This window comes from Nymphalis io, chromosome 16 (genome assembly GCF_905147045.1).
Source record: "Nymphalis io chromosome 16, ilAglIoxx1.1, whole genome shotgun sequence".
In the NCBI taxonomy this organism is placed as follows: Eukaryota; Metazoa; Arthropoda; class Insecta; order Lepidoptera; family Nymphalidae; genus Nymphalis; species Nymphalis io.
This window is the reverse complement of record NC_065903.1, coordinates 6,055,013-6,081,619: the sequence shown is the minus strand read 5'-3', so window position 1 is coordinate 6,081,619 and position 26,607 is coordinate 6,055,013. Positions and strand designations below refer to the sequence as shown.

General features: G+C 36.2%; 2 protein-coding genes across 3 annotated transcripts in view; both read left to right on the top strand.

The window, feature by feature from the left end:
- The first annotated feature begins 658 nt into the window (after nucleotides 1–658).
- LOC126774382 (F-actin-uncapping protein LRRC16A) lies at nucleotides 659–26,549 on the top strand. Of its 2 annotated transcripts, XM_050495884.1 has the most exons (28): nucleotides 659–913; nucleotides 1,023–1,120; nucleotides 1,827–1,877; nucleotides 2,875–2,983; nucleotides 3,685–3,788; nucleotides 6,369–6,481; nucleotides 6,585–6,674; nucleotides 6,929–7,194; nucleotides 7,523–7,710; nucleotides 8,150–8,227; nucleotides 9,072–9,256; nucleotides 9,357–9,508; nucleotides 9,869–9,984; nucleotides 10,058–10,129; nucleotides 10,243–10,414; nucleotides 10,675–10,810; nucleotides 10,871–11,063; nucleotides 11,505–11,623; nucleotides 20,170–20,290; nucleotides 20,561–20,581; nucleotides 20,666–20,840; nucleotides 20,958–21,219; nucleotides 21,903–21,949; nucleotides 22,041–22,136; nucleotides 23,070–23,156; nucleotides 23,578–23,640; nucleotides 24,825–24,857; nucleotides 25,260–26,549. In XM_050495884.1, the coding sequence occupies exons 1-28, from the start codon at nucleotides 853–855 to the stop codon at nucleotides 25,274–25,276; spliced, it is 3,225 nt and encodes a 1,074-aa protein (XP_050351841.1). In that variant the 5' UTR covers nucleotides 659–852; the 3' UTR covers nucleotides 25,277–26,549. The 2 variants fall into 2 exon arrangements, with proteins under 2 accessions (XP_050351841.1, XP_050351843.1); XM_050495886.1 differs by lacking the exon at nucleotides 20,561–20,581.
- LOC126774399 (ATP-dependent RNA helicase p62-like) overlaps nucleotides 6,363–26,607 on the top strand; it is a 43,334-nt gene continuing 23,089 nt past the window's right edge. The window contains exon 1 of the mRNA XM_050495911.1: nucleotides 6,363–6,368. The gene's annotated coding sequence lies outside the window, so the exon portion shown is untranslated. The remainder of the gene's footprint in view (nucleotides 6,369–26,607) is intronic.

The window sequence follows — 26,607 nt, the reverse complement described above, 5'->3', positions numbered from 1 at the left end:
AACAAAAAATAAGTAACAGTCAGGCTTTTGATTTTGTAATATAGAAAAGTATATTCCCTCTTTTCAAAAATACAGGTTGTAAAATATATAAAAAATTAAAATAAACTAAAAATATATAATCTAAATATTATTTAATGTATTTTTTTAGTTGTAATATTATTTTTGTTATACCATTGTAGGTAACCAATTGTTTAAAAATAAAGTATAATCAATGTTAAGTCTGTAATTACTAATTGATATACGCCATTATACTAAATATATGTATGTATTATTTTTGATTGAATTACTATATGTATATGAGTTTATATATAAGGGTCTCTATACTTATGACAGCAATGTTCTTGTGTAGAACACTAAATTACTTTGTAATATAAACTATAAATTTGCTAATAATAATAAACTCACTCACTATGATACATAGTCTTGAACAGTATTTGGTCACTAGTTTCTGTTAAATTATTGAATTAAAATATCCGTGCAAATATTTTCTTATTCCTGTTCTGTATTATTATTAAATCTCATTTAAAAACATATAATTAATAAAACTTACTAAAATAATTAATGAAAAATATATATATTTTTTACTTTTATTTATTTAAGTTGGTATTTAAGTATAGATTTTGTGTTATGATGTTTCATCTGTGACTGTGGTTAGAAGTTTAGCTGAAGTGTATGCTGATTGGTGTTGTGAATTTAAGTCGATAATAAATTCTTCAATTTATTCGGTTGAAATGTATTTTTCTTTTATATTTTTTTTAAATAATTTTATCTAACATTAAATTTTAACTATTATAAATTATGAATCAAGTATGGGTGTATTGAGTTATAATAAAAAAAAATCTCGTTAAAGTGATGACATTAAAAAAAATTGTAAAAATGTCAACAAAATCTCAAATATCTACAGAATTAAGCGGTATGTGGAATTTACAATATTAAATTAGGGATTATTTTAACTGAAAGTAAGTCAGTACATTCACACAATAAAAATATCTACTTATTATATGATTGATTTTTTTTTGTAGAGAGTATCAGCAATGTATTAGGGAAAAATGCGAAAATTCTCTATAAATCGCTTATTCGTATGGAGTCAAGAGGTGATAAAGTTGATAACCGTGTTTTGGTGAGTCATTTTACCCGTATGATTAATTTTTAAATATTTGATCCTTTTATTTAAAATATAAAATCCCAAATCACTAATTCGATTAGAATATAAATTTTTTTCAAAAAATGACTTGACATATTTATTTTTGTAAAGTGTAGCTATAAATCATAATTGTATTTTTTTGATGTGAAATATTCAAATAAAATTTACCAAATTTTATCAAACCTATTTAATAAAAGATATAGGTTGATAATCTAAACCACTGGTAACTGATCAATTTTCTGGACAATAGCATGAGTCACTTAGGTGTGTCTTGTAGTCTATGTATAGGCTGTTTATATGTGTGGTCCCTATGGAGCTTACACCCACAGGCCACAGTGAACAATCAGTGGTTAAATTGAGATAACAATAGTAATCTATATTACTGTACAGACTACTAACCTATGAATACTATGTATGTGTTTATGTAATGACAATGTCACTACTAATATTAGACAATAATATTTTTTTAAATATAAAAAATCTATAATAATTACTCTTATCATTAAATCTAATAAATGATTACAGGCTCTTATCACTTGTATCTATTATTTTAAATGATTTATATTTTATAGAGAAAGCCTAATTACAAAATACAAAACTTAAGTCTAATAGTAACGTACAATCCTGATGATGAATGTTTTTTTATATATTTGATTTGTACTAATTGTATTTGTAATTTTAGGTTGTAACTGCATTCAGGGTTTTCATAACAACAACTAAAGTGCCAACAAGGGTAAGTATATAATTAAATTTTACCTATATGTATATAATTAAATTATTTCCAAATTAATAAATTACATATTCTGAACATATTATACCATATTTAAGATTCAGTTTGACGTTATTGTGGTATTTTTTAAGCAATAAATTTATGAAGGCAATTATTTTATGTCAATAAGTATGATGAGCCCGTTATCGTGGTTGGTGGATGCTTGCCTTTCACGCCGAAGGTTCAATTCCCGCCCGGACAGATATTTGTGTGCATGAACATGTCTGTTTGTCTTGAGTCTGGGTGTAATTATCTATATAAGTATGTATTTACAAAAGAAAAATAGTATATGTAGTATACCAGTTGTCTGGTTTCCATAGTACAAGCTCTGTACAAGTTTAATTTGGGGTCAGATGGCCATGTGATGAAAAATGTCCCAGCATATTATTATTATAAGTACCTATAAATGAAAATGCTAAAATTCTTAGATTTTTGAACCACTTATTTGACAATGTATTAAAAACTGAAGAATTTAAATAAAAAAAAGCACATATGTATTTCATTACTGTAAAAATGAAATTCATTCGGGAATTTCATTATGACAGCCTGTCTGTCTGTCCCTCTGAACGCAATAAATTCAAAGCTACCGAACAGGTTTTAATACGGTTTTCACCAATAAATGGAGTGTTTCATGAGGAATGTTTCGCTGTATAGTTCATGAAGTTTTTTTGTTAAAATTGGCTAAAATATGAGGATAAATATTGAACATGTCGGAAAAAATCACGCCGACTGAACTTTAATGACATTATTAGTCTTATATATATTATAGTTGTATATAGTAACCGAAAGGAGTGATTAATTTGTTTTATATAAGTTATATACACATATTATATAACAAAACATTTTTCTAATCTCTTTATTGTTTCTTCTATAGCATAAACAAAACATATTACGAATAAAAGACGTAGTGATGTCACGTAAAAAAAACTTGTTGATATTTTGATTATTGTATTTCTTTCAGATTGACAATGGATTTCACTTAATGGAAATAGAAGCTCTAGAGAGCAAGAAGCCGAATCATTTGTCTATAACTCTAATTCACGAGCACAAGCCAGTCTCGATCCTAATAGGTAAGTCACTGATTGTAACTATTGTTTGCTAATATCAACCTTGACACGCAATAATGATTCATTTCTTGTTTTTTTTTCTAATTTATAATTATATAGAAAGACTAAACAGATAAGTTGAGGTTTTAATAAGAGACCGATAGCAGAAATTGAAAACCAATGAAAACATAATATAATTTAATTCAAGAATTTCGTTAAAATCAAATGTAATTGGTTCAAAATCCTTTATTCAACATAGAAGCATTACATTTACTTATTGATTGTCAAATTAGAAACTAGCACCGTCTCGGAATAGAAATACCACAGACCATAGAACCGGCGAAAGAAACTCATTCTTTTTTTTATCATGTCGAGTAATTGTTTTACAAATTTTCAGTTTTAAAAAAATAGTCAGGAGGCGATCGTTTCATTCTCAACGTGTTCTATCATCCATAAACTCACTAATTGTATTATTTTAACTTTTTTTTTACACGAGCGTTCATTTACTTCTTTTTTTTTTAATTTAGCAACAGAGAGGCATTTGAACCATTTCTGTTATCCTTTTGTAATCGTACAATTTGTAAGATTCATAAATCAAACATTATACTTTATGCTAATGAGATATTATAAAAGTAGGTTATCGAATACACATGTGCGATATAAGAAATGAAAACAAATGTACGTAATGAAATACTTGAGTAATAATTACGTGTGTTGACTTACAGGCGAGGAGGGCACTTCCGAAGGCGTTATTAATGCTATTCACGCGCTGATTGCGGCATTTGATGACTTATTTCCTAATGTAGCTATGGAGGACATTGTTACAAAGGTTTGCTTAACTCCTAATTATATATTCAATTTGAGTTAATTTTTAATTGTTAGCCGTATATAACTGTCACGTTTTTTATTCGCTTAATTAGTTCATTAACTCCGCTTCCATAATGGATATTTTAATTGACTTGTTTTTGTGTGGTTGAAATTCAACCGCAATCATGATTGAACATGTTTCGAACATATTTTTTTTCTACTCTTATTTGCTGCTACTGAACGCCTATGATAATGATGATAATGAATATGATGATAGGTTTTAATAATTTCATTGAAATTAATTCTGTCAGTTTAATTGGGCAATTAAAAGTGTTGCGGTTAAGATCTATTAACATAATTTAGTAACAAGTAATGTACTTTATTAGTTACAATAGTTGAGACTATTACAAAGCATACAAATATCCTCTCATAATAAGTGGGGGGAAGCTACTTAAAACACAGCGCTAGCCACTCCGTCTCTTCGGGGGCGCCACGGGACGAATTACTTTACGAAATATTACGAATACTACAATCAAGATTGTTACCCTTTTGTTTTTTTTTATCGCTGGAATAACGTATTACGCGTTTCCTCTATGGGGGAGCAGGGGGGGGGGGTGTGTGAGACTTGCCGGTGTCTTTATATATGCCAAAGCCATGGCAACTAGTTGAAATACTATTAAAACCTTGTCCATGAAAATGCATACATGTACCATCTTTCATAGTGGTCGATTAAACAGTGTCTATTTCTATTAAACTCAATAGATACACCAACATTATTAATTATCATTTTTATATATTGTAAGCCGAGATAGTCCAGTAGTAAGAACGCGTGAATCTTAACCGATGATTGTTGGTTCAAACCCGGGCAAGCACCACTGAATTTTCGTGTGCTTAATTTGTGATTATAATTCATCTCGTGATATACGAAAAAGGAAAACATCGTGAGGAAACCTGCACGTGTCTAATTTCACTGAAATTCTGCAACATGTGTTTATTCCACCAACCCGCACTGGAGCAGCGTGGTGGAATAAGGTCCAAACCTTATCCTCAAAAAGGAAGAGGAGGCCTTTAGCCCAACAGTGGGACATTAACAGACTATTCCGTATTTATATATTGTATATAAAATAAAGTTATATCTATGTAAAGTAAGGTCCCATACTATTTTAAGCTCATATTTGGAAGAGAAATAATTTGTTCCATTCCATATGCGAATAAACTTTGGTAGTACAGAAATTGATGGACATTAACAAACTATTGCTTCCCAATAATTTGTTTGCGATAATCAGTCGATGTTGCAACAGCTTTTGTAATGTACTACCTGTTAATTTATAACGTTGTAAGGTACGGCTTGATTACGAATTTCGAAACAATTAGCAATATAAAATATTTTTTTAATTTAATATCACATCATGCAAGCCGTTATCTGGTAGGCTTGCATTCGTATTTTTTTTTCTCTATTCGGATTCATTTTTAGTAACGACGAGCATTTTTTATTAAAAGAATCAATGAAAATATATTTTAATAAACACTTGCCATTTTTATGGTACTCGTTGAAGACATTCTCATAGTCATTGACGCTGTAAGAAATATTAACCTTTTTTTACAACGTTAAAGCATTGCCAACCTATGAATCGAAAATGGTTTGTTCCTCGTTCCCTTAATTTCATTGTCTTACTCATTTTTTAAACTGAAAGGAAGCAATAGACAATAGTGATGTTTAGCGGATTAATAACTGCTCGGTGAGTGGTATCTTTCTCTATCATCAGTAGTGGAATTTTTCGTTTTGCATTTCTGCCATATTCTTTTATACTTATACTGCTACTGGTGGTAGAGCTTTGTGCAAGCTCGCCTGGGTAGGTACCACCCACTCATCAGATATTCTACTGCAATATAGCAGTACTTGGTATTGTTGTGTTCCGATTTGAAAGGTGAGCGAGCCAGTGTAATTACAGGCACAAGGCACATAACATCTTAGTTCTCAAGGTTGGTGGCGCATTGGTGATGTAAGCGATGGTTAATATTTCTTACAATGCCAAGGTCTATGGGCGTTGGTGACCACTTATCATCAGGTGGCCCATATGCTCGTCCGCCTTCCTATTCTATAAAAAAAAATACTTGCTACCGCTCACACACAACTAGTATGAGTGTTAATTATATTGATATAATATGTTTGTTAAATAAATATGTAAACATTTTATGGTACAGTGTTCCAGCAAATATTGATTAATATGAAAACTTTGTTGTTCGTTTATCTTAACTAGAATGGAAATTATTGCAAAAATATATATGTAAACATATCAATATATATGCTAGAAGTGTTTTAGCCTTTACAAGCTGATGAAAAAGATAAGTTTAGTAACTTAATTATTATAAATATTTTTAATTCACTATATTACTCTTAGCCACGGTTAACATTCTTTAAAATATATTAATTATATCAATCAATCAATCAACAGCCAATCGTTGTCCACTGCTGAACATAGGCCTCTCCCAAGGTGCGCAAAAGCTCACTGTCCTCCGCCTTCCGCATCCAGTTGGTGCCCGCCACCTTCTTAAGGTCGTAATTATAATTATATATTCATGTAAATTTATTTAATTTCAGGTAAATTTACCATTTCCACTGCAACCAGTGAGCGGTACTAGAAAACATTCCACGTGTGGTGATTTCTCGAATCAATACGCCGCCATGTGCGATCTCTGTCAGACACCCTTCAGGTAAATCAATCGTATATTCTAGAAACTTATACATTTGTAATCTGAGCAATGATGGTACTTATATGTATTTGTTTAAATTATGTCTATTTTGTGATTGTTACAGAGCCGAGGTTGCATGGGACATCGATACGATATACTTGGCGCATGATATTAGAATGTTACATTTAAAAGATTTTGACCATTTGGATCAAAGGTAAGTAACTAAATATCAATAATGGTGATTTAAATTGTTTCTTTCTATATAATTGCAAATGAGCTGAGGATAGTGTAAGTTATAAAGGTCCGCTGGTTACGTATGTATTTCTAATAAACGCCGATATAATATAACATATTCGACACACAAAGCAGGATAACATATATAATTATTCCGATACTACTCGGTGTGGTGGCGCAGGACGTAGTTTCTCTTCCATCGATGAGTACATAGTCCCGTTCGGGCGGCGACAGGGACCTGATCCCGCTGGTGATGGCGCTGCAGCACAACACGTGGTTCGACGGCGTGTGCGGCGACGGCGTGCGCGTGGGCGGCGAGGCGTGGGAGGCCGTGGGCCGCCTGCTGCGCGCCGCCGCGCCGCCGCCCCGCCAGCTCAGCTGGCGTGCCGCCGCGCTGCGCCACGACCACGCCGCGCGCCTCGGACACGCGCTGGCCCGCGCGCGCCTGCCGCCCGCCATGCACACCGTCGACCTCTCGCAGAACCACATCGAGGACAAGGGTGAGCGCTCATACACTATTACTGCAACCTATCAAAGAGATAAGCGAGTCATCAGTACAGAGTTAGGACCGTACTGCTGCGGGGCCGTGCGGCAAGACGGGGTTTCTAAACCGCAATTGAACTGCAGTTTAACGGACAGCCCGTAAGCTGTTGTTCGGCAATAGATATTATGCAAATCTTGATATTTATTTACTAATAGAATCAACTTTTCCTCTTTAAATTACATATTGACACACATATCGTATGCATGCGACCGAAAGGACTCAAGTTCTAGTGATTTCATTGTTTATTAAAAAAAGCAAAATATAATAATCGTTTTTTTTCACAGGGGCCATTAGCATGCTTACAGGTTTAGGGAACAACCCGGACGGGTTGAGGTACATAGCGCTGTCGCAGTGCGGACTGACCGGCAAGACGGTGTCCCACCTGGCGGTCATGCTCAACGACAGTCCGTGCCATCTGTCCACGCTCTCCCACTTGGATCTGTCGCACAATAATCTTAAGGACGACGTTCACGTGAGTTACTTGCTCAGCGCGATATCCGTTTAATGTTAAATTCGAACTTTATAAATGTTTAAAAGTGTATTGAAAAACTTCTATACACTTTCGGAAGTCGAGATGGCCCAGTGGTAAGAACGCGTGAATCTTAACCGATGATCGTGGGTTCAAACCCGGGCAAGCACCACTGAATTTTCATGTGCTTAATTTGTGTTTATAATTCATCTCGTGCTTGACGGTGAAGGAAAACATCGTGAGGAAACCTGCATGTGTCTAATTTCATTGAAATTCTGTCACATGTGTATTCTACCAACCCGCATTGGAGCAGCGTGGTAGAATAAGCTCCAAACCTTCTCCTCAAAAGGGAGAGGAGGCCTTAGCCCAGCAGTGGGACATTAACAGGCTGTTACTGTTACTGTTACTGAAAAACTTCTATGATATACTTTCTTTGTTTCAGAATCTATATAATTTTTTAGCTCAACCTAACGTATTAAAACATTTAAATTTGATAAACACGGAAACTACTCTGGAAAATGTGAGTATTCCTTATGTATAATACATATGTATTCTTAAATTTACAACCAACGGCTATGTATTATACTAAACTATTATGTGTGTTATATAATTTACGTATCTACGTCACAATCTATAGACCGTCTATGTAGGTTGATGTGCTAGACATATTTGTACGAAGGATGTTGCTGATTATGATGATTGACAAATGGTCCTTATACTTCATGCACATTTAAAGATGATTTGAATCACAACAATCTGCAAGTTGGATACAATGACCGGATTATGACTTAGGAATTAGATTTGGTTAAAGTTACAAAATATTTTAATACTAAAATGAATTGCTAATATTTAAACATGCTCTAAGAAAAGAGTTATAAAGTCTACGCCAGATTTGGTAGGTTTCAAGTGACAGGTAGACAAATTTTTCGTTAATATTTTATTTTTCATCGATTGTACGAAGACTGACGAGCACATTAGTCGCCCAACGATAAGTCATCCCCACCGTCAACGTGCGTGACACATAAAACGTACATATTCAGGATATGTACCAGCACGAACATTAAAATATTAATCGATACCTTATATTGGCCGTATTCACATCCAGCGAAGCGTAGCACATCCGCACAGACACGGACCGGCACCGACAGATATATTTTGTCCGTGACGGTGCGTGCTATGGCGACTGGTGATGTCTCAGCGGTTAGTATGATTACACGTACATCAGCATTGTGTAGAATGACGGAATTATCGAAAAAGTTTTGATATACGAAGTGAATGATACGACACAGCGTCCGCCAGTGTCTGTCAAGTGGCTGTCGGTAGGTGTTAATACTAGTCACGGCAGTAACGGCGCGTTGTGCCAGATGTGGGGCGCGCTGCTGCGCGGGTGCGCGGCGCGGCTGTCGACGCTGCTGCTGGCGCGCAACCCGTGGTCGGCGGCGCGCCGCCCGCGCGACCCGCCGCCCTCCTTCCGGCAGTTCTTCACGGCCTGCCTCGCGCTCACCGACCTCGACTTCTCCTACTGCAAGATGCCGCCGGACGCGCTCAAGTACGTGGCGATTCTCCTCGTGGACAAATATTTCTTTGACGCTTCTTGTTCGTGAACAACGGCATGCCGTCGGAGCGCAAGCTTATTACATGGTGTCCAGGAGCCTGCTGCTGGGGCTTGCGTGCAACGAGAGTGCGGCGGGCGTAAAGCTGAACCTGGCGGGCGTGCTGTCGTCGTCGCAGGCGGCGCACGTGCTGGAGTCGTGCGTGCACGGCGTGCGCTGTCTGCAGGCGCTCGACCTGTCCGACAACAGTGAGTGCCATTGTCTGACCTAACGTGATGATAAAAAATCAATTTAATATGAACAATTTGTTTTTAACGTTAGGTATAGTTTCATATATTATAAAATATCTTTAAATCTTGTGTGTTACATGGTGGTTATAAAAACCATTTTTTTTTTAAATTAAAGTGACTTCTCTTATCATGTAAAGATTTGATTTGTTGTATAAAATATCTGATGGAAAAAGGTATATCATTCGAATATAAAAAATATAACCTCACCATTGTAGCCAACTGGTAAGTATGTATTATACATAATGAAAGTGTAACTTGCATAATTTTGCACGTGTACTACTGTACTGTGTACGTGTAATACTGTTAATTTATCAACAGGTATGGAATTCGAATTATCCGGAATAGTGCGGGCGATAGGAAAGAATCATTCAATAACACAACTATCTTTAAGTAAACTGACAGGGAAAAGGTCGTATGCGCCACCTTTAATTCAGGTAAAATATTATCATACCAAATAAAAGTTTTATATAATTAACGGAAAACTTGATTTAACTCATTTTTTTACAGGGCTTAGTTCATGTGCTACAAGAACCCGATACGGCTTTGACAACATTAGATCTTAGCGATTGTAAACTTAAGGTAATAATTTTGATGAAGATTTTTTTTATTTTCCTTTTATTACAACTTTAATTATAATCAGATTGATGTTTAACGGTTAGTTTTCTAATAATATATTGGTTTCTTTTCTACAGAGTGATTTGTACGGCCTACTGAACGCGTTAGGAGGCGCGCGGAGATTGCGCACGTTAGACGTGGGCGGCAACCTCGCGGGCGACGCCGGCGCGCGACTGCTGGCCAAGGCGCTGCAGTGCAACTGCACGCTACACACCCTGTACATAGACAGGAACGCGTTCAGTTTGCAAGGTCAACTCTCTTACTCATATTGTCTTTATTCAATTTGGATTGTTAGACCCTACCTAGTTGAGACCTATGTCTCATTATTTACTATTTTGGGTCGAATAGAGATTTCCTTTAACGATAGCTTAGTTTATTTGTGTTTAATTAAGTATCATTTGAAATATTTCAAACTCCCGACCCGCATTTCTATAATAACTCGTTCGACCGCAACACGCGGTCGTCGCGGTGCGCTCGGAGCGCGAGCAGTAAGCGAGCGGTGTGCGCAGGTCTGACGGACATCGCGACGGCGCTGCGGCGCTCGGTGAGCGTGCGGCGCGTGGAGTTCCCCGGCTGCGACGCGGCGGCGGGCGGTCGCGGGGCGTCCGAGCGCGTCGCCACGCTGTGGCGCGACCTGCACGAGAGGTGCGCGCCGCCCCCCCGCGCCCCGGCGGCCCGGCGCGCCCTAACGCTCGCTCGTTGCAGGCTGGCGACCAACGGCAGCGCGGGGCAGAGCGGACGCGTGCGCGCGCTGGCGCTGGAGCGCGCGTGGGCGGGCGGCGAGGCGGCGGCGGCGCTGGCGGCGCAGGCGGCGGCCGCGCTGCCCCCCCCGCCGCTGCCCGCCGCCACCGAGCGCGCCGCGGCGGCCGCGCACCACCTGCTGCACCAGTACTTGCAGGTACGAGACACTACCTACTTGTTTATTTCAAGTTCTTCACTGAATTTATTATTATTTTATATATTTTTACAGAAGTATCATCATGTTTACATGTGTATAATACTCAGTAGACGGCCAAACGGGTCACCTGATGGTAAGTGGTCACAACCACTCATACACATAGACCCTGTAAGAATATATAACCATTCCTTAAATCGCCAATTCGCTACCAAACTTAAGAACTAAGATGTCTCTTGTGCCTGTAGTTCTTACCTTTCATACACAGCAATACTGAGCATTTCTGTTTCTGTTTAGCGGTATAATAATAAGTATGATGACATTTTTATTTTTATTATAATATACAATCTATACTCGTTATCTTTGACGGATAACACTAATGGTTCGTAATTCTTATAATATTTTTTTCTTAAATTTAAATCCATTGAATATAAACTTTTCCAGAGGTGTAGTGAAGTGTTCGCTGCCATGGGTGGCAACGGTGGCGGTAGTGAGCTGGTGACGTTGCAGGCCGTGCGCGATGCTATGGCGCCTTGCAACACTACCCTACAGGACCTGCTCAAGTATTCGTTGTTTTCATTAAAATTTAATAATTTCCAATAAACCCTAAAGAAAATGTTGAATACACCAAATCGATAAACATTATGTTTAGTAAGTTAGTAAGTAATTCCCAGTTTAGTTAATGAGCTGTAAATATATTATTATTATTATTTACTAATCAGGATTCCCTCACGATATTTTCTGACGATTGTTATGGAAGGGACACATAGAAATCACATTTTGGCGTGTAGGCTATCTTGAGATACTGAGGTATATAATATTCAGAGACGGATCCAGGTATGAGGCTAGGCAATACTCAAAGACCGCAGGAATAATATATTTTTATTTACGACACATCACAATTGTTTGAGTACCCTATACTGACTGATTGATTAATGTATTATAATAATCTAATAATAAATTGTTATGATTTCGTCATGCCAAATATGGAGTACAACTAAAAAGGCGATGTGCTGACGGCACATAGCATCCCCATTTGAGAAAGAAATTAACAATTTTCTTAAAATAAATAAAAACCAGTAACAAACATTCAATACCTACATGAAAAATTTATATGTAACTCTATGAACTAGAAACAAAAGCAAGCAAGGTACTCAAAAAATCTTAAAAACAATTAAAATCTTTAAACAAAGAAATTATAAAAAAGCAAAAAAAAATGATATGATCCTTTTTTATGTGCGTATAACATCAAAATATTTTTATAAAATTACTATTAATTATATTTAAAAAAATTACTAAATATTTCAATCTATCTGTATGCAAATCTCACAACAGGTCTAACTACACGACCAGATCTCGTTGTCATAGGCTTATTGTTTTTATTAGCTTCTACCTTATTTGGAATTCGATCAATGCTATCTTCGCTGGTAATTAGAAACGCTGGCTTAAGGCGATCGGTGCTTACTATTTTTTTGATACCATTAATCACTATCTTGAAATGTTTCGCTGATTTGCTTAAAACTTTAAATGGTCCAGAATAGGGTGACGTAAGTGGCTTCGAAACTCTATCACATCGGACAAAAACGTGTGTACACTCACTTAATTCTGGATGTATAAATATACCGTTTTGTCTTAAATCTCGTTTCGGTAGCGATGCAATTTGCCTGATCCTATAACGCAAGTTTTGCAAAAACGTTTCATTTTCAGTGATTTCCAGCTTTGTCGGCGAAAAGAAATCTCCTGGTAAACGTATGACTTCACCGTAAACCATCTCGGCTGCACTTATTCCAGTGTCATCGCGTAAGCTTGCCCTTAAGCCTAATAAAACTGACGGTAATTCGTTGACCCAATTGTCCGTATTGCCTCTACACATAAGGGCTGTTTTTAATGTTCGATGAGTTCGTTCGACGACACAATTTGACTGTGGGTGATAGCTCGTGGTTCTTATTTTAGTTATGCCCATTCTCTTAGCCAACAATGCGAACAAGTTGGATTCAAATTGACGACCTTGATCCGTCGTAATAGGCAATGGACATCCAAATCGTTCTATCCAGCCTGAATAAACAATCTTAGTTATCGTTTCAGCTGTAATGTCTTTAATTGGGTAAGCTTCTAGCCAACCATTCGCTCGGTCCACCATGGTAACTAGATATCGGTAACCCTTACAAATAGTTATTGGTCCAACAATATCCACGTGTAAATGTTCGAAGCGTTGACACTTAGGAAAATTTCCGATAGGTGATATTGTATGACGTTGCACTTTCGATCTCTGACAATCTAAACATGATTTGGCCCATAAGGCAACATCCTTATTCATCGCTGCCCAAATATAGCGATCGCGGATCAATTTTCTTGTTGTGCGAATTCCCGGGTGGCTTGAGTCATGTATGGCTTTGTATGCTGTTACACGAAACTCCACTGGCAAATATGGTCGCACCTTATTAGTAGACACTTCGCAGAAAATAGGTATCTTGCTATTTGGCATAATAATAAAGTAACTTTTTTAATTCATTATCTTTTTCCTGAGCTTCTGCGAGTTTTTCATAGTCGATCGGCGATGGGGTATCGATGGTGGATATTCTCGATAAAGCATCGGCTACAATGTTGTCGGTTCCGCTGACGTTTTCAATCGATGTGGAAAATTGTAAAATGAAATCTAAATGTCTCAACCTTCTCGGTGTATCGTTTTTTCCGATAGCGTTCTTTTTGAAGGCGTAAACCAATGGTTTGTGATCCGTATAAATAGTCAGAGGACGACCTTCAATTAAATACCTGAAGTGCTTTATAGCCATGTAAATAGCTAAAAGTTCTCTATCATAGGTACTATATCGCTGTTGCGCTTCACTTAGCTTACTTGAAAAAAATGCAAGTGGCTTCCATGAGTTCTCTTCTTTCTGTTGTAATACGGCTCCAGCACAAGTAGCAGAACAATCAGTCATGAGTGATATATGAGCGTCTTGAGATGGAAAGGACAATGTAACGGCGCTTTTTAAGCTTTCCTTTCATTGTTCAAAAGCATCTACGGAGTCGTCAGTCCAAGGAATAGGCGTCTTGTCTTTCTTCTTGGCGTTGTGCAGGAAACTATTAAGCTTTTCCTGAATGCTTGCTGCCTTGGAGAGGTGACGTCTGTAAAAGTTCAACATCCCTAAGAAGCGTCGTAGCTCGTAAACCGTATGTGGCCTTGGATACTCTGAAATGGTTTTCACTCGATCTTCAAGTGGACATAAACCTTTTTCTGATACGTGGAATCCAAGGAAGTCGAGCTCTTTTTTGCCAAACTCGCATTTCGACAAATTAATCGTAAGTCCGAACTGATTAAGTCGTTCAAAAACTTTTTTTTTATTTATTTATTTGGGAAACAAACAATTTTAAAAACACTGTAATATAAAACAAAAATAACAAAAATCACAAATCAATCAAGTTTCCACTTAAAGCTAATACACAAAAAAAAAAATAACAAATTGAATTAAATTAAATTAAAATTGAAAGTAAAACAAAAATAAAAACTGCAAATACATTATCACTTTAGGTAAAAGAGTTAAAAACAATTAGCATTTTAAGATATCAAGAACTGCTCTTTTATAAACACCAATTTTTGGGCAAAAAATATCTAAGTTTTGGAGGTTATTATTATAATTTAGGCAAGAACGGTACAAAAACACATTCTTTGTAAATTTATTTTTACATGAGGGTACAAAGAACAAAGAATTATTTCTAGCACTAAGACGAGGACATTTAAATAATATGTTACTTAGAAGATATTTAGAGTCAACCATGTAATTAATTATTTTATACAAATATATTTGGTCTCTTAATTGTCTACGCACAGTTAATGGGACTATTCTAGAGATATCTTTGTTATCAGATAAACCAGCTCTAAATCGCAAATTTTTTAAGAACTTATTTTGTAATCCTTCTATTTTATCTACGTAGATGTTATAATTGGGATTCCAAACTGTGGAACAATATTCAAGTATGGACCTAACATATGCGTTGAATAAAAGAATAAGGGTGGAGCAATGTGTAAATTCTTTACTCAATCTTAAGATGAACCCAAGCATACGATAAGCCTTAGAAGTAATATACTCGATATGACAAGTAAACGATAACTTGTGGTCTAAAAATACACCCAGATCCCTAACCTCTGATATTCTGGCTAGTAATGTATCCTGCAGTGAGTAATTATATACTATAGGTTTCTTTTTCTCATTCATCATTTTTTTATATTTAGATATAAGAGATTTTTAACGCAATAGTTGCTTAAGTTATTAAGGTCAGATTGAAGTGATACACAGTCTTGAGTCGAGTTTATAGTTTTAAAAATTTTCATGTCATCCGCATAGAATAAAATATTGCAATTAGAAATGATTTGGGTAATGTCATTAATAAAAATATTGAATAATAAAGGCCCAAGATGAGACCCTTGTGGTACACCTGACGTGACGGGCACAAATGATGAACTAAACCCTTTAACAGCAACAGCTTGAATGCGGTCTCTTAAATATGATTCAAGCCAGCGAAGCAGATCACCGTGTATACCTAATAAATGAAGCTTTCTGATTAATAAGGAATGTGAATTCTTATCAAACGCTTTTGAGTAGTCCGTGTACACTACATCCACCTGACCACCACTATCCAACACAGCTACAAGTTAATGAGTAAATTCACATAAATTAGATTCAGTCGACCTACCATCAATAAACCCATGTTGTTGGTCAATAATAACCGGTCTTAAAATGGGGTATAAATGGTCATAAACAATTTTCTCAAACAACTTAGCAATAGTATTCAATTTAGAGATAGGCCTATAATTTTGTATATTATGTTTATCACCAGACTTATGAATGGGTACCACATACGATTGTTTCCACACTAGGAATTCTTCCACTACGAAGAGATATGTTAAATAGCATGCAAAGAGGTAGTGCTAAGCTATTATAGCAGGATTTCAAAAAAATCGGAGGGATTTTATCAGGACCACTACATTTGCTAATGTCAATATTTCTCAAATATTTCATAACTAGATCAACAGATACATTAATTGTACCTATAGACACAGACACAGAATTTAAAGAATGGTCTAAAGGCAATGAAGATACATTGCTAGTATCTGGTTCGAAAGCAGACTGAAAGTGAGTGTTGAAGAGGTGACAAATTTCATTGCCGTCCGATGATTGAATGGTATTATAAAACATCAAATCAGGTATATCAGATGTAGCATTCTTGGATTTTACGAAAGACCAGAAGATCTTACTGTTACTTTTTGTTTGTTTTTGTTATGTTATTTTCAGCATTTCTAATATATCTATTGTAACAGTCTAGCTGCACACGTTTTTGGCGATCACGAAGATAGTCAAATTGATCATAGTCACTCGATCTCTCATATATTTTCCACTTTTTATGAAACTTCAGTTTTTCATTGATAATTTTTATTAAAGCTTTGGAATACCATGGAGGATAGCGTGTATAAAAAGATTTCTTTGTTGGAACATATTTTCTAATTATGTTGTTAATAACCTCATAAAACAGTCAAGGGATACATCTATGTCATTATCATCAATTAAGTCAGTCCAATCTACCTGAGATAATTCTGAGTTTATTGCATCATAATCTGCAATCCGAAAGTTAGGTATAAAACGCACTGGCGACCGCAGTGAAGGACTCCATGATATTTTAGGATGAATAATCAAAGCTGGGTGATGAGAATCTTCAAAGACCAAAGGTTCATTACATTGATTCACGCTGCAAGTAGCTCCACTGATGACTAGATCAAGAAATCTTTAATTTATATTTGATACAGTATTGAATTGATTAAATTTTGTAAATTGAAGAAAACAGTACAATGACTGGACTAATACATCGTTACTAATCATTAAATTATTGGTATAAGAGTTACTAGAGCTCCATCCAGCCGAACTGATGTTAAAATCACCTAAAATTAAAAAGCAGTCATCAGGTTTATTTACGTGGCAATTTGAAACGGTCTCAAAAAAATCATTAAGACAATCTAACTGATTACGACAGTGAAGAAAATAACAACAGAACAGATGCAGAACCCTATAACTTGGCTGTTTATTTAATTCTATAGAAAGCATTAAAACGTCAGCGACAGCACTCGGGAATTGGTAATTTTTCGTTTCTTTAACCATTTTTGTGTTTCAAACCGCGTTTAACTGCTATAAGCACACCGCCTCCAAATCTATCACCTCTTGAGACATAATCAAGGTCACATCTATATACATTGTAACGGCAATCAAATAACTCAGCATCGAAGATACCTGGAGCGAGCCAGGTTTCACTCAAACATATAACATCATAGTCATTAATTAATAAATTTCTGAAAAATGTATTAGTTTTTGTTCGAAGACCTCGAACATTCTGATAATATATAGAAAGATTAGATGAATCCACAACTGATTGTAACCAATTTGACACATTTAGTGATACGGTTATGGAATGAGTGGTTATTCTGATAAAAAAATATACCATAACGAATTTTTATATGAAAAAACAAACATATGTACCAAATTACAAATAAAGATAATAATCTTAATACACTATTGGAAAATAATTTCTCAAAAAATTTAAAAACATTGTAAATTATTATATAGAAAATCAAATTATTTAATGTTAACTGTATATAACAAATTGTTAAAGTTGTACCCAAGCATGTAACATTTAGAATTATTAATACAATTAAATAAAACAAAAGAATGAGATAAAAAATTATCGAGTAGTAAGCGAACAACAGAAGCGAAAAAATTCTTACTTTATTTTGTTTAAATCAGTCTCATTCGATATATGTATAATGGGACTAGTATCCGTGCGACGTATTTAAATGAACTTTATGCAATGACGTTGACTCTGATGCAATAATGACGTCATCGATGTATGAAAATAAAAAATCCATGTCTCTAAATACGTCGTTATTGAGAAAACGTTGAAACGTTTGCGCTGCGTTTTTTAAACCAAACGTCATTCGAGTGAATTCATATAGTCCAAAAGGAGTCGTTATGGCCGTCTTCTCGATGTCTTCTGCAACTGCTATATTATGATAAGCTCGTTGGAGGTCGAGACGGGAGAACACGCATTTTCCTGCTAGCACGTAAGTGCAGTCTTGTATTTGTTATGTTGTTTAGACGGCGATAGTCGCCACATGGTCGTAACTCACCGTTTTTCTTTAAAACTACATGCAACGGACTAGCCCAGCAGCTCTTAGAGGGCCTGCAAATTCCCATATCCAACATACGCTGAAATTCGGCCTTCACTTTGACATATTTATCCGATGGTAAAGGTCGCGGACGTTCAAAGACAGGGGATCCTGTCGTCTCAATATAATGGACAACGGAATGGCATGGAGTCTCTTTGAAACACATTGGTTTCGTTATATTAGGAAACTCTGCTAATAAGTCACTATATTCATTAGAATAGTCAATAGTTCTCACTGATTGCTGAGTATTTAATGTCACTGAAGCTATCACACACAAATTAGTAACTTTGTCTATTAATTTTCTTTTGTCAATATCCAAAAAATTTGCACCTAATGTCGGTTGCTTTACGTCGGTCATCACAAAAGTCCAACGGTAAGGCCTTCGCAAATTAAAATCTAAATCTAGTGTCTTACTACCGTACGTTTTTATTTCACTACCGTTTGCGGCATATAGTTTATAATTGTCACATTTATTATCACTAAATAGTTTCTTAACATAAGGTAACACGGAAATGTTCGCACCAGTGTCCACTAAAAATCTAAGTCCACTCTTACTATCAGTAACACAAAGGCGGTGAGAAGGAGTGATGGTGCATATCTCCGCCGGCGATCGCACCACTTCTAGTTTCCCGAATTCTTGTCTTTTTTCCACGAACACGGCTCTATACATTTCTTTGCGCGACTATGAAACCTGTGATGATAATAACATAGCCAATCAGCACTTTCGGGCGTACGGCGTATTGTATTACGCTCTCGCGAGACAGAACGGCGTCGTTTTTGCATACTATTGCTTAAATTTCTCTGTCTTGACCTACTCTCCATTTCACGTATGCGCAAGCTTAATTTAGCGATCTCAGCTAAAATAAATGCGTTATCCCTCGAACCAGGTGTTTGAATCGCGGAAATATTTGCAGATCTAGAGGTTTCCATCACTTTGTCGACCATAGCAGCTAATTTTTCGAGGTCTTTAACTTCACTTACAGCTAAGACAGCTCGAACCGAAGCAGGAAGATGACCTTGCCACATGATGAAAAGCGTGTGGTCCGGTATTTTTCCACGCGCTAGATCTCTCATTCGACGCAAAAGCTGTGAAGGCTTTTGATCGCCTAGATCTATTCCGCTAATTAATTTTTGAAATTTGCTGGTTTCCGATTCCTCATACACTGCCAACAATCGGGTTTTCAAAGTTTCGCATTTATTTGTCTCCGGTGGACTCAAAAGGATATCACTAACTTGCTGAATGACATCTTTGCTTAATTTAGTGACGATGAGGTTAAACTTCGTGTCGTCACTCAGTTTTTGTGGTCCTAAAATCGCGTCACACTGCACAAACCACAACCTTGGCTGATCGTGCCAGAAATCCGGTATCCTTGACGAGACCGTCACTGAGGCAAGCTCCACAGCGTCGTTCTGAGATGCTGAATGAGCTGCACATCTGCTCTGCTGCGCGGCGGGGATACTCATTGTTGCTTTCTTGCGAGTCAGTACGTAGAAGCAGCCGGAATCTTAAAAAATCACGTCGTTCCCTGGATGAAGTCGGCCTTAGGGCTAGAGTGTAACTTTGTCCTTTTTTGCGTCGAGCCTCAGATCACGTCGGGGTCACCACTTTAGCGTGTAGGCTATCTTGAGATACTGAGGTATATAATATTCAGAGACGGATCCAGCTATGAGGCTAGGCAATACTCAAAGACCGCAGGAATAATATATTTTTATTTACGACACATCACAATTGTTTGAGTACCCTGTACTGACTGATTGATTAATGTATTATAATAATCTAATAATAAATTGTTATTATTTCGTCATGCCAAATATGGAGTACAACTAAAAAGGCGATGTGCTGACGGCACAACATCTATAATATCACATTGTTTACTTACTAATATATCCGTCGTGCAGCGAAGCGGTCGAGAGACTAGCGTTGTCAGCGTGCGAGAGTGTGGAGGGCGCGGAGAGCGAGCGCGGCCCGGTCATCGACCCCGAGATGCCCGACCTGCTCTCGCCCATTTCACACTCCGGGGTGAGCCACCTCGCCAAGACTCATGTCTTTGCTCTACCACACTATCTATCTTTTTTTCCTTTCTTTTTTTTCGGATCCATAATCTTACTATGAGTCGAGTTGGTGGGGCCATTCCAATGCAAAATCTTTGCATTTATTGATCGCATTAAATGACTAACTTAATTCATACATTCTACACTTTACTTACTTTCATGAATATCAACTCTGCTTCTTAATTATAAGCAACCCGATTTTTTTCTAACAATTTCTTAAATTTTCATGCAATCACAGAAATTGGATTATTTGAATTTGGTAAGAATTAAATATGCATATTATTCATCAATGTTACTTATTGCCGCTTAACACGTAACCGTTCCTGACCGTGTACCTCCGCAGGCCACGCCGCTGGGCTGCCGGCGCCGCGAGCGCGGGCGGCGCGTGCGGCCCAAGTCCGTGGCGGAGCAGCAGCAGTGCAGCAGCAACGAGATGCTGTCGCTGCCGCCGCTGCACGCCGAGGCCGCCGACGCGCTCGCCGAGCTGCCCGCGCACACGCTGCGGCACCTGGTCAAAGGTTAACCTTATAATATGATAATAACAATACCGAACGAAGCATTTGAATGTCGAGAGTTGCTCAAAGTCTTCGAAATGTCATGCTGCTACTTAATTATTTTTATTGACATTTTTACAGGGCGACCGAGAAGAGCAAAAACTAGAGCGCCGACACGACCCGTCACCGATCAGTCGCAAGACATAGACGAGGGGCTGGACGAGTTCTGGCGTGCGTGCCGCACGCCGCCCGGCAGCGAGGAGGCGTCGTCGCTGTCGGCGCGCACGCCGCTCACGTCGCGCTCGCTGCACTCGCTGTCGTCGCTGGCGTCCGCCTCGCCCGCCTCGCCCGCCTCGCCCTCGCCGCTGCGACACTCGCCCACGCTGCGCCGGGACGACACCATGTACGTACTCCACTGGGACAGCTGACGTTACGGTCTGATTCTGACACTTTATGACATTCCGATGTTCCTATATCTAAATGGAAGTACGTATTAATTAATTCTTGACTTATTTTTTATGTCATTGAAGGAATTGAAATGTAAAATAAAATGTCACCTACATTGTCACTTTGAATAGAATTTGAATTTGTATATTTATTATTTTTTACTAAATTATTAATTAATTTTTCATACTTCGTAAAATTTTAAATAATCTTTAATTTTTATTTTTATTTGTTATTATTCTGTCATGTATTTTGATTTAATTATTTATTAGAACTAATTAAATCAAATTTAAAATAGAATTAATTGTTAGACTTAATTGGTATATGATGTTTTCTTAATGTGATAAATATTTTTGTACATGTCATAACTGTTTGTCTTCCTAAGATTAAATAAATAAAATAAATTAAAGTACAGTGAATACCAGTTACAAAATAACTAATAAATGTCCTAGTCGCGAGAATAGATCTTTCTCGACGACTCCTTTTAAGCGCGATAGTGCTGTGTGCATTGTATGCTAATGGAACCATATAAAACGTTGGACGGAACGACTTTTTAACAACGCATTAAGTTGTTATTATCAGTCAAATTGAAATATAATTTCAAATATATTTATTTTTAAATTCAAAATTATTTATTTACAGGTACAGCGTGACATCTGGCGAAAGTACGCCGGTTCTCTTAGAGTGTGGTAAGTCTGTACAATTATTTATAACCAAGCACTTTTATTACTTATTAATTAGTACTAAATCATTCAATAATTTTGGATTTTAATGTAATAGAAGTGTCTCGATGCAAATCTTCGGACAACGTGGGCATTAAAGCGGCACCCACCACGCCACCGCCATCGCGTTCATCTGACAATGTCAACACAATGGGTAAAAATGTTAAAAAATTAAACAATATCGATCTGTCTTGTGTGTATATATGGCAAGTTATCGTACAACACAACTCGACGTGTACTATTGACACGGCTTCTGTAATATTGTTTGACGGCTTCGAGTGTACCGAAATTGGTTTAGTTCATACTAGCACAAGGGCTTTGACGCTTTGTTTTAAATAGGCCTTTTATGTATATATGGCCTTATTATATATTAATCATACATATATTGCATATACAGCTTTAGGTTTCAGTACATTTTCACTGTAGAGTAAAATACCGATGCACTATGGATGTGATCCACACAAGTAATTGCTCTAGATTAGTCTATGCATCAATATATTTTGTAACGTTAATTAAACCGACTAAGGTTTATATCCAAGTCTTATTATATTATTTAGACATTGGAAAGTTAATGAAATTGACTTTTTTTAAATTTTATAATGTACGTATTTTTTAAATACAAGTTTTTTTTTATTTATACCTCAACTCCTCTTTTATATAAAATATACAAGTGAGCCACGATAAACAAAGGCTTGATTTTTACAAATTGTTTTACGTCATTATCAACTATCCTGTCTGTGCAATACACTTTAATATTATTTTCAAAAGCATTGCAAGGAAATTTGCGTTCGGTGATAACAGGAGGGTTAATCTGAGCATAATCGAATCCGCTTGGCTAACCGTGTGTGCATCGCAACGACTGGACGTACTCGTATAACAGATATTATCGCACGGCAGACGTCGAGAAGGACTCCACCACTCCGACACTGGCATCGTATTAGTACGCACGAAGCGCTTTGCCTCCTCTTGTCCATTGCAAACGGCGAAGGTGTGGAACGCTCCTCCGGCGTCTGTTTCCCGATATAACCGGTTTGCGCTTACGCGGGTCCCTCGCGTGTGTGTGGGTAACGTGTGGGTTGGTGGGCAGGCAACGGCACGGCGCGCGGCGGCGGCAAGGCGCGGCCGTGGTCGGTGGCGGGCGGCAACGCCGACAGCGCCGCGCTCTGCACCACAGGTAACGAGCACTCGCAGCCTCGCACCGCTCCCACCTACATCTTACGTATTACCTACGACTTTGTTGCGAGAAAACTGTTCACTTTATATAAAAAAAAAAAACAAATTTAGATAATTGTAACGCACTTATTTGGTGATGACGTCGATGATTTTCTGATTCTTATTTCTAAGTGAATAACAAAATTAAAACTTGGACGCGTCTGGCGCGATGGTTAAATTTAATAATTTTATTTGAAGGCTCAACAAAATGTTCCCTTGGCTGACATTTGTTTGATACTATATTTATTATTCCATTAATATGTTCATATTGTAATTAAAATAAATGGTACTGGATATATGATTTAACAAGTAAAATCCGAACGAGTAGGCTGTACACATGAGAAATCGTTTTGTTGAGCTAACGTTGTGGTGGTGGTCGACAGAGGGCGTGGAGGCGTGCGTGGGCGGCAGCATCGTGGGCATCACCCCCGGCGCCGCACTAACCAGTAACATTACACACGCTATCCCTTACTAGCTAGCCGCAGCCCGCAGGCAGTGTCGTCCGCTTGTAGGTACGCTTGCCGCTTTCCATGTTCACTGTCTTGTATTTATTGTATACCGCTCCTGAGGTATACCTGGATGGGTAAGGATCGTATGGTTTTCATAAGTGTTCTTTTTTATCATGCTTCACTTACTTTTGCAGTTAAAATTCGAATTAATGTAAAAGTACATTTGGTTTTCTATCGCGCTTAAAAATAAAACATATATATAGAAATACCATACCTTCATATATAATATGGAACATGATAAAAAAAAACTTTGAGCATTTAAGCGAGTTAAATGTTCATGCTCGGGCTGAATGATATTAACAAAATAACATTTTTATTTAAGTAAAGCAACTACTGTAACAATTTCTTCGACACCTAACATATCAACTTAACTTATATGTATCTATAATCTAATAAATGCATGTTCTAATTTAACATTTGCAATAATACCAAGAAAGCAGTGGCGTTACATCTATTAAAACAATAAGTACCACCTATTAATATATATGAGAAACGTTGTTACTTAGCAATAAAAAATAATTGATATGGAGAAATTCTAATAGACAAGAGTGTAAGTATCAATAGAATACTACCACGACGTTTCACGTTGCAATATAAAAAACGAATGTACGCCACTGCCATATTAGTAAGCATGCTGTAAAAATTGCGTAGATACTTGATTAAAATAAGTGAAACTTATTTAATATTTTTTATAATTAAACATGAATAATAAATAGTCAAATATTAAACTTCGGGTTATAAAGGATTTTAAAATGTTTTCATGTTTGATTTCTTAATAAAATATTGAAGTGCTCTTTGCTTCGATTTAACGTTGCAAAAAGTTATAAATCGAGTATGGGATAAGCTAAACAATAAAATTACAATTATACCTGTAAAAACATTTCGGTCAAATACCCAAATGCTTGTGACGTCATTCTATTGAGCTTAAGGAAGTATAATTTATATATTTTATCCTAGAATTAAATGAGTACAATTTATTTTCAATTGGTGTAAATAATTTTTTTTCATTATGGCATGGTATTTATAAGATTAGATTTTTCTATTATTTAATTTTGTGTTATAGAAACTTAATTAAACTATTATTCTGCCATTTTGCTAAGTTATAAATTTGCCAATTTCAGGTTCAATGATGCGTGATCATCCTTTAACTCCTGGTAAGTTCAGCGCTGTCTTAAGCAATTGATTGAATATTAAATTTTGTGAAAATTATATTTACAGAAAAATATTAAATTAAACTGGCTACAATTCGATTTCGATCCATTATTAGTTTATTTGTAATACGTTAAAAGTATATTAAAACAAATCCCTTGCAATATTATGATTGCCGGTTTCTATGAAGTATGATTGTCGGTTTCTTCTTCTTTCGTTATTTCAGCAATAGACAAAACGTTCGTCGTGATCTTTTGCGTAGAATCAGTTTATTCTTGTTATACTCCAAGCTTATTCAAAGATCCTTACCACCTGCCAGAGCTTACTTAAATCAGACTGATTTTAATTGTAAATGCTCAGTTACGAAATATTGAAAAGGAACAAATAAAAATATATTTTTGTTACAGAGGGCACAGAGGCCTGAACGAAGCACAAGTAAATGTGATGAAGCCAACGTGATAAGCTGAGCAGGGTTAACAATGAATCGGACTTTATCTCTCATGCTCACTATTGTGCCAGTTAGATGTTAGGCTCTAGTTACTCATAGTCAAGGTGACAACATACGCTGTGCTCGAAGACATCATTTCGTTCTTTCAATACTGAATGTTTTATAGTATTTAATTCTGCTAATTATTAATAGTGGATACGGCATAATAATTCCAAGTAAAGGCTAGGTAAGGTATTCGAACCATATAATCGTTTTTTATTAACTGTGATGAGTTAGTATTATTTAGTAGCAATTAGTATATTATATACAATATTTTATCGCATATGTTATATTCTTACTGCTTATATTGAGCACACCATGTGATTATTTTAGTCTCACAAATGTCGAGGGAAGTTATTACGGCGATTCTCCTTCGAATTATCTAAAACATTTATTTTTAAGCAGATTATTAATGTTGTCATATCTTTTAAGTTATTCTTATCCCTTTACACGCATGTTTAAGACTTTATTTATCAATATATTATAAAACTTACATCTCGAAGACAAAGATTAAAAAATATATTCAAGATTTTTCTTCGCAGTAATTTTTAACATTACTCGTGCCGGTTCGAGTGCCATATACTGATGTTTAACTCTTTTTGCTGGCTACGTGATGAGGAAAAAAATAACTAATTGGTCTTACTAGTCATATAAATAAAAGGCCTAAAGATTACGCACAATATGTTTTACAAATACTATATGTAAGGATTACGGATAACTTTGAAAAAATTCATGATGATATCTTCCAGTTTTTACATTCCTTTATATGTACAGATTAGAGCTCGACTATTTCTAAAATTGATTATGGGTGATTTTTTAAATGAAGTTCAAAAGCGAGATGAATTTTAGACGATTGCAGTTGCATTGTGAGGTTCAATTTTACGATAAATTATAGTAATTGTAGAGAACTCGCCCCATAACTTTTAAGTGTTCACTAGAGTAATTATAAAATCAATTATTATTCATTTATCTTTTGAAAATAAGGCTGTATTTTATTGAATTTTCGTGTACGTAAATTACTGATCGAAATTAGATGTATGATATTATACTATTCTTAAATTATTTCATAGTATTTTTATATTCATTCCATTTATTCGGTTTTGTGTAGTTCTTTGGTACCAGACTGATTTTGGGTACTTTTATTTTATGGTGCAATTTATGTCTAGAGCGTTGTGATAATCTGTTTTAAATTACAATATAATATTATACAACATAACTTCGTTTTATTTTATTCCTTTAAATTTATAATAACAAATATTTTGCTAAAT

Coding starts and splice junctions, on each gene's coding strand:
- LOC126774382 (XM_050495884.1), top strand. CDS start 853: ATGACATTAAAAAAAATTGTAAAAATGTCAACAAAATCTCAAATATCT. Junction 2,984..3,684: donor GCCAGTCTCGATCCTAATAG/GTAAGTCACTGA, acceptor GTTGACTTACAG/GCGAGGAGGGCACTTCCGAA. Junction 21,220..21,902: donor CTGCGCCGGGACGACACCAT/GTACGTACTCCA, acceptor ATTTATTTACAG/GTACAGCGTGACATCTGGCG.